This window comes from Coturnix japonica, chromosome 3, assembly GCF_054131305.1.
Source record: "Coturnix japonica strain WE chromosome 3, WE-NBRP24, whole genome shotgun sequence".
NCBI lineage: Eukaryota > Metazoa > Chordata > Aves > Galliformes > Phasianidae > Coturnix > Coturnix japonica.
The window spans coordinates 42662619-42678497 of record NC_140665.1 but is presented as its reverse complement, the minus strand read 5'-3'; the positions used below and the strand labels follow the sequence as shown (position 1 = coordinate 42678497).

General features: G+C 35.7%; 1 protein-coding gene across 18 annotated transcripts in view; it reads left to right on the top strand.

Moving 5' to 3' along the window:
- The window catches only part of QKI (QKI, KH domain containing RNA binding), a 133719-nt gene that overhangs the window by 43029 nt on the left and 74811 nt on the right, over window positions 1-15879 (top strand). For all 18 annotated transcript variants that reach the window (XM_015858033.3, XM_015858031.3, XM_015858030.3 and 15 more), the window contains exon 3: window positions 10847-10963. In XM_015858033.3, coding sequence (XP_015713519.2) covers window positions 10847-10963 — 117 coding nt within the window. The remainder of the gene's footprint in view (window positions 1-10846; window positions 10964-15879) is intronic.

Below are 15879 nucleotides of genomic sequence, written 5' to 3'. Positions count from 1 at the left end.
GAATTGAACAATTTTTACTCATCTCCTGGTGTTATTGAAACTGATGTCTTCTCGCTGTTCTGAAAACCTCATCTTAGTGAATAGGATGAAACAGATTATTCACTATCTTTCTTAAGCATGCCTACTGTTAGGTAGTTCATGGGATCTGGTTTCCTGAAGGACTTTCTGTTAACAACCTTTCAATTACTGTTTAAAGGATTTTATGACTACTTAAAGGGGGAAACTACCAAACTGTACTGTGGGCCTTTAAATCATTGTAAGTGGGCCTCTAATGATAACAGAGATTTCTATTTTAAAAGCATGAAATTGTTAATTTGTCTATCTTTACAGCTTTCTCACTTACGTTGATAATTCTAAGCAATTTAAAATCCAATTATTTCCAAAATATGGCAGTAATTAGATTAATGTTTTTACATGAACAGAATGTCTAGCATAAAATATGTTTTGAGGGATAATATTTTATACTCTCTTGGAATGAAAGTGAAACTACCCTATTAAGATTATTATTTTTTAAACTTGTGACATGAAAAGAAGGGTTAATGTTTTAGATCTTAGATGTGCGCAGTTTGGTACATATGGAAAGCATTGAGAAAAAAGAAGCAAAATGTAGTATAAACAGAAGCACTTAAATTAGGTGCTGATAGGACTAGTTTTAATTAAATATGCTGAAAGAGCAAACTGATGTTTCTCTAAAGATCTAAACGTAATATGTGTAAACAATTATCCAATTTAGAAACAGTAAAACTGAGATTAGGAGCTGGAAATAAAAAAATGTTTTTCACCTTGACTGTGTTTGACATGTCATGGCTTTTGTCTCTGATAACTGATAAGGTCTGTGCTTTGTTGTTGTGTGTTCTTGTACTCATAGCTGCTGATCCAGCCAGCGTTGTTGTCAGCTTGGTGAGGAATGTCAGTGGACTGGAGTGAAAGGGACATTAAGTGGCTGACACTGAGGGATGGCAGTAAATGAGATGAGAGCTAAATATATAGGATTGTGACATTCTAGCAGCTGGCTAAAGTCCTACTGTTTGCTGCTTGGGTATACTAGCCTTAAAAAGGAAGAGAATGCATTGTAGCACTAGGAAGAAGAAAACAGCTGGTGTCTTATCAGTCAACCCTAATGACAGAGAAGGTTAAAGAGTTTGGAAGGACAAACTTTTAAAGAGTACTTTTATTAGGTACATAAAATGTAAATTCTTAGTTTTAAATAAATTATTTTATGAAATTTGACTAAAGCTTTTCAGCACGCCATGACTCACCAAGTACAAAAATAAATGAGGACTTCACATTTGTCCGAAAAAAGTAATTTGAAAAATTAATTTACTTTTGTGTCAAGCTGTTTGTTAGGTTATGTTACGATAATGTTCTTGCAACGCTTTCTTGCTCCTTAATGGAATTCTTGGGAGCATGTTGATACTTGATATCTTTAATATTAAATTTACAAAAAAACTCTTTGTAGTAGATAAAAGCAAATGTTCTCAGGTGGTGGGAACTTTGTGTATTCTAATTCTGCTCCTTTTGTTAATGATATAGAAAAGTATCACAATGTGATTTATCATGTATGTACAAAATTAAAGCTAATGTTTGGAAAAATCACTGCTCAATTGCATAGAAGGCGCTCTTTTTTTGATACACAACTATAACTATGAGGGCTGCTTCAAAAGTAATAACTCCTCCTGTTTTATAGTGTTATGTAGCTGATAATTTTCTCTATCTAGCAGTGTTATTTTGTTCTTTATATCTGTTGTAGTTTCTATGGGAATAAACAGGAGTCATTACTTTTGGAGCAACCTACATACCTCTATTAATTTTTGTGTGCAGTAACAGCAATCAAAATGTTAAGCTAGAAATGTGACTAACGCTTAGCTGGAAGATTAATCTTGCTTGATATTTTTTACTGCTGTTTTTTGCCTCAGTTTCTACTTTTTTTTTTGTTTGTTTGTTTTTCTTGAATTCTTCAGTTTTTGAACCCAAATTAAATGATTTGTTCTAGTTTACAGCCATCAACTGCCTCAAAGAAATGAAGACCTAAGCCCAATTTTTGGCTTTTCAGCAGATCAGTGACTGCTGAACAGGCCTACCTCGTCCCCTTTTGTGTCTGAGATAGGTGCCTGTGCTGGTTGGGCATCCTGGAAGCACCCTCTGTTGAGGGTGTTGGGAAGGGTAGCAGGGTGTTTTCTGAGAGAAACTCTGGGCTAAGTAGAGTGAAACGGTGCTGACTTTCTCCGGAATGGTCTTTCCTTGCCGTTATGTTATTCAGCATGTACAGATTCCTTGTCCAGCACTGTGATCTGTCACAATGGGGTGAGATCAGGAAATCCCAAATCTTGTCTCCTTAGGAGGAGCTCATCCCCTTAAAACTTGTATTGGTGGCTTGTGGAAGAGATGTGTAGCCACTGAAAGCTTTATTAGAAAATATGAATAATGACAGATGGGGCTCATTTGTCTTAATGTTAACAGCTATTTTTTCCCTGTGATAAGGAGTGGCTTCTCCTTGTTCTGAACTTCCTAAGTGTTTTTTTACCAATTTAAGATGGTCTTGCATTAAATTAATGCAGTCATTTGTGGTTATCTTTTTGACAGAGCGCTTAAATAGGTACATGGGAGTTCAAATTGACTATGCATAGCTTGTTGGTGCGTGAGATAGGGTTTTCAGACCTTGTGTAAAAGAGATTAGAGAGATTTGAGTGTCTTTGCTCAGGGAATTTAGTGCATTGTGTTTAGTCAGATTTTATTTTTTTGTATATCCCTATACAGAGAGATTTATGGAAATGGAGCTAGGTTGTGATTTGAAAGTCTTCTGTTGCGTTGGTGTGTAATACCATTCTTCGAGTGCTGGTTACCTTCCAAATTAGCACAGCAGTCCTTCTGGATCTCAGGCAATACGTGTATTGATCATTCAAAACTGTGTGACTTATAAAGGCCACCACCACAAACACTAGCAAAACTGTAGCGGATTTAGTAAATAAACCTTCATCCCTTCTACTTTATCTAATGCAAGTACAGGCTATTTATACTATTAGCTTTCTTTCCATGTGATTATTTAATTCTGCACAGTAAAACTAGAAACGGTTTTATTGTTAGAGTTACTGGTCAGAAATTTAATAATGACTCTTAATTCTCTCCAACTTTCTGTTTATCAGACTTTGCTTCTACTTGAAGCAGATTAGGCAGTACAACTTCTGCAGTGTTGTGAAACTACTTGAGGACCTGACATAATTTTTCATCTTTTACTTCAAAAACTTGTATACATTGCATTACAAAAGCAGGTGGAATCTTCTACACAGATAAGCTAAAAATAGATTTTCTGTTCTATATCGTGATTGGAAGTGTGGATGAAAATTATAGTGGTACAATAGATACCAAAATAAATGTAACTTGAAGATTTTGATTTTTGTACATGCACTTAGTTCTTATGGCAGTATTTTGATAATGGATCTTGACAGATACTGAGCAGATAACAAAAGAAACTGTATGTTGACCACACTAACTATTATAGAATAATAGAATGGCCTGGGCTGAAAAGGACCTCAAAGGTCGTCCAGTTTAAACCCTCCCTATCAGGTTGCCAACCACCAGACCAGGCTGCCCAGAGCCACATCCAGCCTGGCCTTGAATGCCTCCAGGGGTGGGGCATCCACAGCCTCCTTGGGCAACCTGTTCCAGTGTGTCACCACCCTCTGTGTGAAAAACTTCCCCCTAATATCTAACCTAAACCTCCCCTGTCTGAGTTTAAAACCATTCCCCTTTGTCCCATCACTATCCATCTTTGTAAACAGCTGTTCCCCATCCTTTTCATATACTTCCTTCAAGTAGGAAGGCCACAGTGAGATCTCCCTGAAGTCGTTTCTTTTCCAGGCTAAACTAGCCAGTTCCCTCAACCTTTCCTCATAGGAGAAGTGCTCCAGCCCTCTGATGATCTTAGTGGCCCCCCTCTGTACCTTCTTCAAGAGCTCCACATCCCTCCTGTTCTGGGGGCCCCAGGCCTGGATACAGTATTCCAAATGGGGCCTCACAAGAGCAGTGTAGAGGGGGGCAATTAGCTCCCTCTCCCACTAGCCACCCTTTTTTTAATGCAGCCGTGAACACAGTTGTCCTTCTGGGCTGCAAGCACTGCTGGCTCACATCCAGCTTCTAGTCCACCAGGACCCCAAGTCCTTTTTTGCAGGTCTGCTCTCAAAGAGATCTTCCCACAATTCATATAAATACCTGGGATTGCCCCAATCCAAGTCCAACACCTTGTGCTTGGCTGTATTGAACTTAATTAGGTTTTCATGGGTCCATGTCTCCAGCCTGTCCAGGTCCTACTGGATGGCTTCCTTTCCTTCCAATGTATTGACTGCACTGTTCAGCTTGGTGTCATCTGCACACTTGCTGAGGGTGTGCTTGATGCCATTGTCTTAGTCACTGATGAAGATGTTGAAAAGCACTGGTCTGAAGACCGACCCCTGTGGGACACCACTTGTGACTTAGCATTTAGTTAACTGGGCATTGCTACTACTGAGGTTCTTCTGTTGCATGACTTAAAATTTCTGTGCTAAAAGTAAAGCAGTGTTTAAATATATTTCTAAATATTAGAATAATATTTTTTTAATAAATCTGAATGAAACAACAAACATCTAGTATCCATACTTGATAGCTTATTCAAAGTTTCTCTTATAAATTTGAGTTAAGAATTCAGAGAAAAATTGCTTTGCTTTTAAAATTAATCTATTCTCTGGGACTTTGTTTTTCTTCCTTTAATAAGGAAAGCTTTATTGCTGTTATTAGGCTGACCTGGCAAGTTAACGCAATTTTATTTATTATTATTTTTAATGGATCTGATCCATTATATTTACATGGGGGGGTTGTAAAGCTATTTGTCAGTTAAATAAGCTCTCAAAGCCTTCAGCGCAGAGGTTATTAGAGGTGAATAGTGTGGATTTAAAGGATTTAGTAATTCAATCTAAATCCCAGCTATACTTTAAAAGGCATTTTTATTTTTTGCTTTTCTGTATTTTTTTTCTTAAGCATTTAAAGCACTAGGATGCCTTCTGCTATATAAAAATCATATTCTGTTGAAATCACAGGGATAATCTGGTTTGTCTGGATTACAGCTGCAGTGATCAGAGAGATTTAGATTCCTTCTTTTGAATGATCAGCAGTAGCTGTTAGTCTGGTTGATCAGAAATGAATGTAAAGGAACTGATACAGCAATCCTGTCAATAACTGACAAGTCAATCCCAGCAATTAAATTAACCTTTAAGAATTCTGTCATCTCTAAATGGAATACTTGGATATTTTTATTTTAATGGGGCAGTTTTTATGCTGTTGTGCTGTTTTGAGGCTTTAATTTTCGTAGTACTTTGTAAAAGACTTGTTTTTATTATTGCAAGCAACATATTTTCTAATACTTGTCAGCCAATTAAAACAACCTCAGTTTTCTACATGAAATAGCATTATGTATTTTTACCTAGCTTCCATAGTGTAAGTTGAATCGTTCTTTTAACTGGCTAAATAATACTGTGTTGCAGGAATGTACATACTGGTATAGAGAACTTCGCAATATAGTAGCCCTGGGATGCTCAGGGATACCCTTTGAAAAATGTGGTAATTTAGTGTGTTTTTTTTTAAACTACTTTTAAAATTATAAATAAACTCTAAATATAAATAAAACCACTGATTTTTAGTATTCAAAAATTCCTATAAGGTCTGTCTTATTCTGCCGCCTTCAGTTTTTTCAGGGAGCTTTTCTAATGAGCAGAACGGTTATAAATGCACATTGCTCAAGATGAATCACAGTGTTTTTTACTGTAATCCTTCCTTGAAGTCATGGGAGCATGTGTTGCTCTTGTCCATGAGGGAAGGCTCTGGATGCTAATATTTTTATATATAATATGTAACAGACTTCAAAACACTTAAAGTTAACTTAGTGCTTTTGAGCATGAAGAACAATATTTTAGTAATATATTGCAATTATGTTCATATCCTTTAGTTTTGCATTAAAAAATATGTTGCTTAAACATGCTTTCAGTCTTGACTAAGCTTGTCTTATTCCTACAATAATTATCAAGTCTTGCTTGTAACAAGGTGAGTTCTCGCTTAGCTTTGATTCTAGTATTAGAATGGTGTGGCTCAGATACACCCAGTAGATATAAATGGATATATCTAGCATAAGTAGATTATACGTGTCATTCACCTGCATATGTACTGTGGCATTTACTTTGTTGTTTTGCTTAGAATATAATCAAGGGATGAAGGGAATGTTTCTTGGACGTTGTTGTCTGCTATTGCCAGTAGCTGTTTCTGGAAGAGATTTCAGGAAACAAATACACTTTTCATCAACAGCTTAGCAACAACATTAAAGTCAGTTTGTATTAAAAAAATTAGATATGTTATTACTACTATCTACGTTCGTTGTGTTGACAATGTTAATACCATCTGCTTTGTCAGCCTCCTCTCCCTGTAATATATCATTAGAGATTGGATCTCCTAAATAAAATTGCCAAATTCTACTGGAGCATGTTTAATCCTCAAAATACATGCTAATGCCATTAATGAAAGATTTTGCGATCTCAAAAATATTTTGGAAGCACACTTTTTCTATTTGGTTTCTTGAATATGAACTAGTGGCACATATGTATAAGTTACCTTTCCATTCTTTGTTTTCAGTGGATCTAGTGTCATCACTGGATAAGCTGCAAACATGATACAGTTGTTTTTATTCAGTAGTAGTTCTCGTTTCTGCTTTCTTTTGAATGCAGTTTCACTTTCGTAGCTGTTTTCTGTAGCAATGAGCATGGTGTTAAATCATCGCAAATAGTTAGGAAGGCATGAAGTGTCTTTCTATGCACAGGAAGAGGCACTTTCTTAACCAACGACTATCAAAAATGTGGCTGTATAATCTGTGTGGGATGAGGTGGCATCCATAACTTGGAGTATTTTGATACAGTATTTTTTGTGAAAGGAAAAAATGGGAGGGAGAGATGTAAATTTGAACTAGAAGGCTTTCTCATTCTTTTATGGTGATTCTGAATACAGAAATTTTTTAGCTACAATGTTAGTACTTCTAAGAGTCTTTGTATGAGTGTGTGTAAATATCTAAATTTATATCACTACAGCTTCTATATTGTCAGTATACACTTGTGATAAAGTTGTCACTTTGAGAATGGGTATTTGCTTATGATAAGTTAATTGAATAAACATTGGAAAATACTGTAACTAGAAAGCACATTGTAAAGTAGAATAAATTGCATGTTTGTTTTTCTACTGTCCTATATAGCATTTAATATTTTCCAACAGATCTCCAAGCATCAGGTTATACCACGTGTCCTGTTTTCTTTACTAAAAATACTACAGAGCTCAAAGTGTAAAATCTTACCTTCTTAATATTTAATATGCTGTAGTTTCCCAATATTTCAAGCAGTTTTACATAGTTACAGTTTACATAGCTACATGGCTGTTATTTTTTGTTTTAAACTGTGCTTTTATTTTAAGATGATCAAAAAATGTAGTGGAAGCTATCTTCAAAATTTGCAGAAATACTGTCATAGTGCTGTCATAGTACTGTCGTGACTTAGAACATCATCTTCTGATTGATGCAAAGACTTTTATTTCTTGTAAGTTTTGTGTCAGTATGTTGCTATTTTTTAAATTGGAAATAATGCAGTAGAAGATAGGTACGCATATTAATCTGTTTCAGTTAAATGCATAGACTACTTTTCTTCAGTAAAACCATACATACAAATAAGTACTCAAGAATAATTGTAATTTTGCCTATTCTTAGTTAATGTCAATATAGAACATCTTCTATTGTGAGGTACCACTGATATTTTACTTAACATTTAGGCTGAGTGCAAAGTGTTCATACTCAGCGTATTATATCTGTGGCACAAATAAACTTGCAAAGGCATTTTTCAGTTTACTTAAAATTGGAATAGACTTTAACAACTCTTTAAATGCCATGTATAGTAAATCATGGCACACTTGTAATAATAAAATGGTAGAATAAATTAGTTTCTAATTGAGCAAATTAGTTGTCTAACCAAATGCATGTTCATATGCTATTTCTTGTGAGATTTGTTTATTTTAATCCAAACCTTTTCAGATTATTTTCCAACAATATACATATATGTGTGTGTGTGTATTTAATCAGATAAACTAGATCTTCATAACTTACTTTCAGGAGTGAAGGGAAAACACAAAATACAAAAAACATGGTAACACATTGAAATATAACACTTAAGTCCTCCGAATTCTTCAGGTTTTAACTTGTATGGAAAGTTTCTTAAGTTTTGCGTTCTTGTACACTGTTAAAATAAGTCATGCTTCTGTCTGTGAAAGCTTTCATTAATCAGCAGCTTTGAATTTTAGCATAGTTTGTTCTTGTTTTCCTTTTGTTCTAATGTAGAAGCTGATGAGGCATGGAAGCAATTTAAAAGCCATTGGTTTTCTTAGGTAATAGTTGCTCTCTAGATAAGACATATAAGGCTTTTTTGTCGGAGGGTTTCTGATTGAGTCAACTTGTTGAATAGGACTGAAATTTTGTCAGCTTCTGGGAGTGTGTGTTACTGCACAGCGATCATTAAGATCCTGGACTAGGGCCGAACACTGGGATTCAGAGCAGCCCTTATTCTTTTCCTAATGTGTTTGATTCTACTTGAAAATTTAAGTGACACATAAGATACATTCGTACTTGTACGTGTCACAGAATTGGAAATCTAGTACTGAGTTCTGATGCTGAGTTTGCATAGGAAGATTTGAGAACATGATAAAAAATAATTTTGTTCTACTCTTCAAAAAACAAAGCAAAAACATGGGAAAATGATTACAAAGATATATATACTTCTACTGTGAGTAGAAGTGGTTATATAGAAGTTCAGTATAGACTTGTTAAGAACAGAGTGAATAATTTATTGAAAGAAAGAATTTGGTTGCTTGTTGCTTGGGTATTTTTTATGTGGAAGCAGTTAATATTAGCACAGGATAGTTCTACTTCATTTTCTAACACACTCTCATTCTAACAGGCATTAACTAAATGCATTCGTTGTAGTGCAGTCTAGTCATCTTAAATTGATCAAAGCACTTTGTGAACCACTGATATTTATTTCTTATTAATTCACTAGGAGTATGGTGATCTCTGGAGGACTGGACAAATCCAGTGTGAGAATGAAGCTGTAGGGAGTATTCCAAATTTAGACATCATGCAGTATTAGAATAACCAGTGTTCTTAAACACAGATGTGTATTTTGAAGATGATGGAGAAGGAAGGTGGTAAGGAAAAGTGCAGTTGGGTGAGAGATCGGGGAAAAAAGCATGAGAAATCCTGAGTTAAAATGTGATTGAAACAGTTCTTTGATTTTGTCTAACGTATCTGTTTCTAACAAAATTTGCCGCTACGTGGCAGGTAAGAGAAGCAGTAGATACAGATACAGCTGAATTCTGATAAATCTTTTGGTACTAACTAGAAGGCTTAATCTGTACTGTTTTCTCAGCTGTGGTTTGGTAGTTGTTTACCTGTACCTAGTCTCTTCAGAAATTTTGTTAATGCTTTTTCCTGTGGAGCTCTCAGCTAAAGCTTTAATATGACACTCTGAGGAATTGAATGTTGACAGTGAGCTGTTAGTACAAAAGACTTGGGAATCATTTGTTAAAATAACAACTCACTTAAACCGTATTATCAGATTACTAGTGATGATAGAATCAACTGATGTTCCATCTCAAATGGAGTCTCGTCCCTTGTTTGGGAGTAACATTCTTAGTGGAGTAGAAAATAAGCTTAGAAAGTGTCATGCCAGGTACTTCTGAAGACAACTGAAATTCAAAACTAGTGTTCCTGATGTCATCAATGTGGAATTCTCTGTGTAAATGAAGAATAATGTAGTGTTGGAGAGTTGCATATGGATACAAACCTGAGGAAAGTTGACAAGGCAAAAGTAATGAAGAACAGCATTTGGAATCAACAAGTATTCGGCCAAACAGAAGAGTTGAAATTTTCAGGGATGGAGAAGGGTTTCTGGTCATCTGTGATGTGATAATAGAAATGTTTGTTAAATATGATTGTTCTGAGTAACTTAATTTTGTTGAGATCTCAACTGAAATACTACTATGTCCCAGCAACCTGCTTCAAGAAACCCTGTTTTATCTGCCTTTTTAATGTAACGGTGTTACATTAAACTTGTTGTTTCATTTGTTTGCTTAGCTAAGGGAAATGTTGAGAAGTGTTTGTTTTGGAAAATACTTCAATTTCTGTTGATGATTGGGTGGCCAGCTGGCAGTGTGCCGGCCAGGTAGACCCCAGTCAAAAAGTATGGAAGAGCAAAAAAAAAGACACACTTTTTCTGGATGCTTCTTAGCTGAATGTAGGGAGCAAAGCAAGGCTAGACCAAGAGACCTGTTAAGAAAAAGCCTTGTGGTGCCTTCATGAGACTGAACATACACCTGGCAACGTAATAATTCAACCACACAGATGTTCTGTGAGTGTCTGGTCATGTAATCAGAAATTGCTTCCTGTATATGATGCACATTGTTAGCATAATAAGGACTATGTATGTATGTATTTTGTGTAAGAGTTCATTGCATTTAATGTAGTAGAAGTTAACAGTATCACTACCCTGGTCAGTGAGATTAAACTTAAAAGCCTATTTTCACCTGAAATCCTTATCTTCCACAGTTGGGATTGCCTAGGCATTTAATATATAAAAGCTATACTTACCTCATTCTTTCACCTCAGGAATTTAGTGTGATGTTCTAAATTGATTTAAAAAAGCAAACAAACAGTATTTGTGATGTTTTAGAGATGGAAATACGTCTTTATATTAAATTTGTTTACTTTGTCTTATAGAAATACTTCTTGTTTTTCTTCCAGTTTAACTTTGTCGGAAGAATCCTTGGGCCCAGAGGACTAACAGCTAAACAGCTTGAGGCGGAAACAGGATGCAAGATAATGGTCCGAGGGAAGGGCTCAATGAGAGACAAAAAGAAGGTAAGCTCTTCAAAAGTCACAGAGTTTCATATGTAAGTTTCTTTCCTAACATGGGACCACGCTTCTCCTATTCATCTTATTTTTTTGTTTGTTTTTATTCAGCGTGCTTAATTACTTAGTGGTTTTTACAGACTTACTGGTTAACATAACCGACTTTGAAGAAGTTCAATATGCATGCAACATAGTGGTGCAGTTGGGAGTCTAGCTGGTAAGGTTCACTTCAGTAATGACCAGTGTCAGATGTTTCATGAGGCAAAGTTAAAATTCAAGTTAAATACATTTATTTAAGGAAGAGCTATTAATATTACAGGTGTCATTAAGAACTTTCTTCTACTGGAGTACCAAAGGAGTGGTTAGTGCAAATATGTGGATTAGAAAGTACATTAAATGTGTTTATGGCAGTGGATTTTGTCTGAACGAGCGAAGAAGCACTGTATATCTGAATTTTTTTTGTGTTAAAGTAGAACTGGGATATGTTTTAGGCTGTTCCTTGCTCTGTTCTGCAGTTTACATAGGTGGCTGCGAAAGTAATGCCTCCTGTTTAGTTCCGTGGGATCTACAACATTTGCAAAGAGCACAATGATGCTGTTTGACAGATAAAATTCTCAACTACAAAACAGTTCTATTCAACATAGTCGCCACCTTTAGCGATGCATTTTTGGCAGCAATGAACAAGAGCCTGAATGCCACACTCAAAACTATTGGCACCAACAGAGGTGACCCACTGTTTCAGGGCTGTTTTGTTATGCACTGTTGCTAGGAAAATTTTGCCCGTACAGTCCATCTTTCGTTGACCGAAACAGATTAAAATCAGGAGATACAAAATCCAGACTATACTGTGGGTGTGATAGGACGGTCCAGCCAAGATTGGCAGTGTGTTCCATGGTCTCCAGACTGGTATGGAGTCTGGCATTGTCAAGCTGCAAGAGAAAAAGTTTCTTCTCTGGTCTAAATATGGAAGTTTGAGCTTTCAACTTACTTAGCATTGTGTTATAGCAGTCAGAGCTGATGGTTTGTCTGGGTTCTAAGAAATCAAGAAGGATCACCGCTTTCTTATCCCAAAAGACAGTGCATATCACTTAACCCACTGCTGGCTGTCTCTTAAACTTTTTATTTGTTGGAGAATTCACGTCGCCAACCAGCAGACTGCCATTTTAACTTGGGCTTCTAGTGGTGACACCATATTTTATCCTTGCTAATGATGTGATCCCAGGAACTGTCACCTTCCACTTCATATTGATTCAATAGTTCCTGGTAAACTTGCATGCAGTGTTCTTTCTGTTACCATGTGAACACTTATGAGAACCACCTGGCAAACACTGATATTCTAGTATTGCCATCATCATTTCTAATGCATTGAAGCTGATATTGAGCTTCATACACAGATCCCTTTTTGTGATCTTCCAATTCATGCAGATGAGCTGATGGAGATGCTCTTTGTTTTATGGTGACAGCTGTGCACAGTCATCTGGAATATAGTTTGTCTTTCATATTGCTTTTGCTGATGTGCATCACTTGCCACCTCAAAGCTCATGGCCACTGTTTGGTCTCCATAAACGTTCAGCAAGGATTGATGAATGTAAACGTACAGTTTTGTTCAATGTGGAGGAATTCAACGGTACACCTTTGCTTCATATGCACTTAAGTGTCAGATGCTATTTTGTTGGACTGCCCATCTGCTGCCATCTGTTGCATGACAACAAAATGTGATGGGATATTTGTGAGAAGGTTCGGACTCTGCTGCCATACCATCAACATCCACCTCTGACATCCTGGGCCATCACAATAAAATAGGAAGCGTTACCTTTGAAGCAGCCCTTCTATATCTGCTCTGTGTAATTAGCTGTACTTTTCAGGATAGTCATTGTGAATGCTAAGTTATTGTGATGTTGGCTCCTGGAAGTTATTTCTATTTACAGTTTTATGTTGTAGCTATTTCCCCTTCCCTCTGGTTGTTAGTGCTGAAGTTGCCTTAGTATCACCAATTCAGTTTTGAGTTGTACAATTAGTATGACTCCTTTTCTATTTGTTCCAATAAATATTAATTCAGTTCTTTCCTAAGGAAACATTTTCCGATTAGTCACATAATACAGCTTATTCATATAAATTTAACATGGAACAGTTAGAACCATTTAAAATGCCCACTTAGAAACCTCTGGCTTTCCAGGGCTTATAATCACGACTTTCAAACTTCATGTGTTACCTCATGTTTTCATAATCTGTTGTAATACTTTGACCTACATTTCTGTTATTCCACTATAGTTATGTTAGGCATTTAGATTGCTAGCTTTTGAGCAAATGTTTACTCTCATCTGGGAAATTTTGGTGATACTGTTTTAAATTATGTTTGATCTATAAAGAAGTTGAAGGATTTTTTTTTTTTTTTAAAGTGTTCTGTTTCTCCTCCGGAATTCTTTCCAGCTCTTTTTTTGAATGGAGATCTAACATACAAACTAACCCTCTTATTTTGGGACTTTGAATTGTGAATGGATAGTAGAATTTGAAGGGTTTTAAAATATGATTCCCTACAATTGGAGGGTATTATAGGTCATATACTGCAATGAGAGGGAAAGGTCTACTTATTGGTTTATACTTTTTTTTTTTCCTATTCACATAGATTTTAAAAGACATTAAATATTTATCGATAAGAGGGTTCTTAAATTCTGCTCATAAGTGATGTATATTTATTGTTGCTCCTCTGTTTTTGGAGGGAAAATTTTAAGACTGAGAAAGTTTATCAGGAAATAGATTATATATATATATTTAATAAAAAAAAATTCTGGTTCACTTATACTTGTAGATATTATAAACTAAAACATTTAGGCATCAGTTCTTCATAAAACCCAAACTTAATGGTCTTGAAATAATACCTTGTAGTGAACATACTTACATTTCAGATAGATGTAAACAGTAATTCTCTGCTATGGAGTTGTAGAATTCTTGAAATTCTTCCTAGTGCCCCATCCAAGTTGTGCTTTCCATGCACAACTGCAGACTGTTTCCTCTTATTCTAGCCTCCAGATGTTATCTTGTCTTAACGTCTCTACTCAAGCAAGGTTGCCTGGGATAGGTTGGTCAGGACAGTGTCCAGACTGCTGTTACATTTAATGTCCATGAATGATCTCCCTCCTACCTCTGTGCTTCAGAGACCATCCTTTCCTGTAGAGAGTAGTTTGGGCAGTTTTACATATTGTGGAAGTGGTATCTTTAGGGTCATTTCCCACACTCTTCCCACCGTTTTTTTAAATGGCTACTCCTAATAACAGTTAATGTGAGTTTTGTTTTTAAGAAAAAGCATAAAGGACCTGGGAACTTTTTCTGAGTATGGGTCCAGTTACATGCTTTGTTTTGTGTTTTGTTTAAGGTCAGTAAGAAATTGAAAGCTGTCTCAGGGACTGGTTGCAGTTGCACCAGCTAGAAGTTTGTACCCATGAAGTAATACAGAATGATCTACTCAGTGCTTTAATGTCTATAAGTCTTTATGTAGGTTAAAAAGAAAGGTGTTCCGGCACTTCAGACAATGAATCATTCATGGGATGTAAGAAGCAATGTCTTATGTTGGTTGTTTACAAATTGAACATGAAAAGCTGTAAGCTTTTACCTTCTCTAAGTTATCAATTGTCAGATATTTTTGGAGTGCAGAGTAATCGACCGTTGAGGTGTGTGTTGAATATCAAATGACATATAAAGTATTTGAATAATATATTCATTTAATTATTACAATAACAGTTTAATGTTGATTGAATACCAAACAACAATCAGTGCAAAAAAGTTTTCTTGACAAAACATATTTCCATATCATCCATTTGTGATCTTGTTTTTAGATCTTTTGCTATCCTGTATTAATATTAGGCGGTAGTTTACCATCTTCAAATAGTGACTTTTTTTTTCTATATTGTGTACACTGACGTTGTTGCTGCAGTAAGAAATATTTCTTAATCATTTATTATAATGTAGTTTGTGATGCATCCTGTTCCTCAGTAAGGTGTTTCCTCTAAAAATAAAGAATTGAAATTCAAGACATGATGTTCACAAACAGGATAAAGTAAGAAATGGTGACACTTATCAATTTGGAGAGTAAGTACTTGTCATGCTATTTGTTCTTATGTCTCTTCCTAATGAATTGTGATTACAGATGAATTCTCTAGATTTGCAGTGCAAGATGTCCAAGTTGTTTGGCAATTAGTGCCAATTGTTTATAGAAGGGAAATATTCAGATTTTTTCCAGTTTTTGATGGAGTTGCTGAGAAATTTCTAGATCAGAGGTTATTTTTTATTATTATTATTTCCTATGTGTATTTCAAACCTACAAACCTGATTTCCTGGTGCTAGTTACAGTAGAAGCCTTATTGGATCTTGCATGGAATCCATCTGTTTTCTTCTATTTTTTTGTTGTTGCTGGTGGTTGCAGATTCAAGGAGAAAATAAGGAAAGACTGGCAGTGATAAATAGTGCTGCACAACAAAACCGCCCTGTGTTGTTCTCTAGAAAGTTTTAGTCTGTGTGAGCCTGTGAACAGAAGTAATTAATTGAAAGTCTTAATCACATGGCTGAATCACTTGAACTAACATCAGGTCTTAAAACTTGCTGACATATTTCCCACAGAAAACAGGTGAAATCATCAAATTGCTTGTATCCAATGTTCAGCTGATGATCAGAACATCTCCCTAGGCAGCTTTAGACAAATTAAAAAATAATAATAATAATAAACCAACTTTAATTACCTAGCATGTTTTTATTAGAACCTGGAGGTGCTTGAAGGAGATTATAGAGAAGGGGAGAGGGGATGCAAGCATTCATTGAAAATTAATGAATGTGTGGTTTTATTAAGAACAAGGCATTTTTTTCTTATGCCTGTACCCTCTCTGTAGTAAGGAAGAAAATGCTGATGTTCACTCCAATAGTGGAGAAAAATA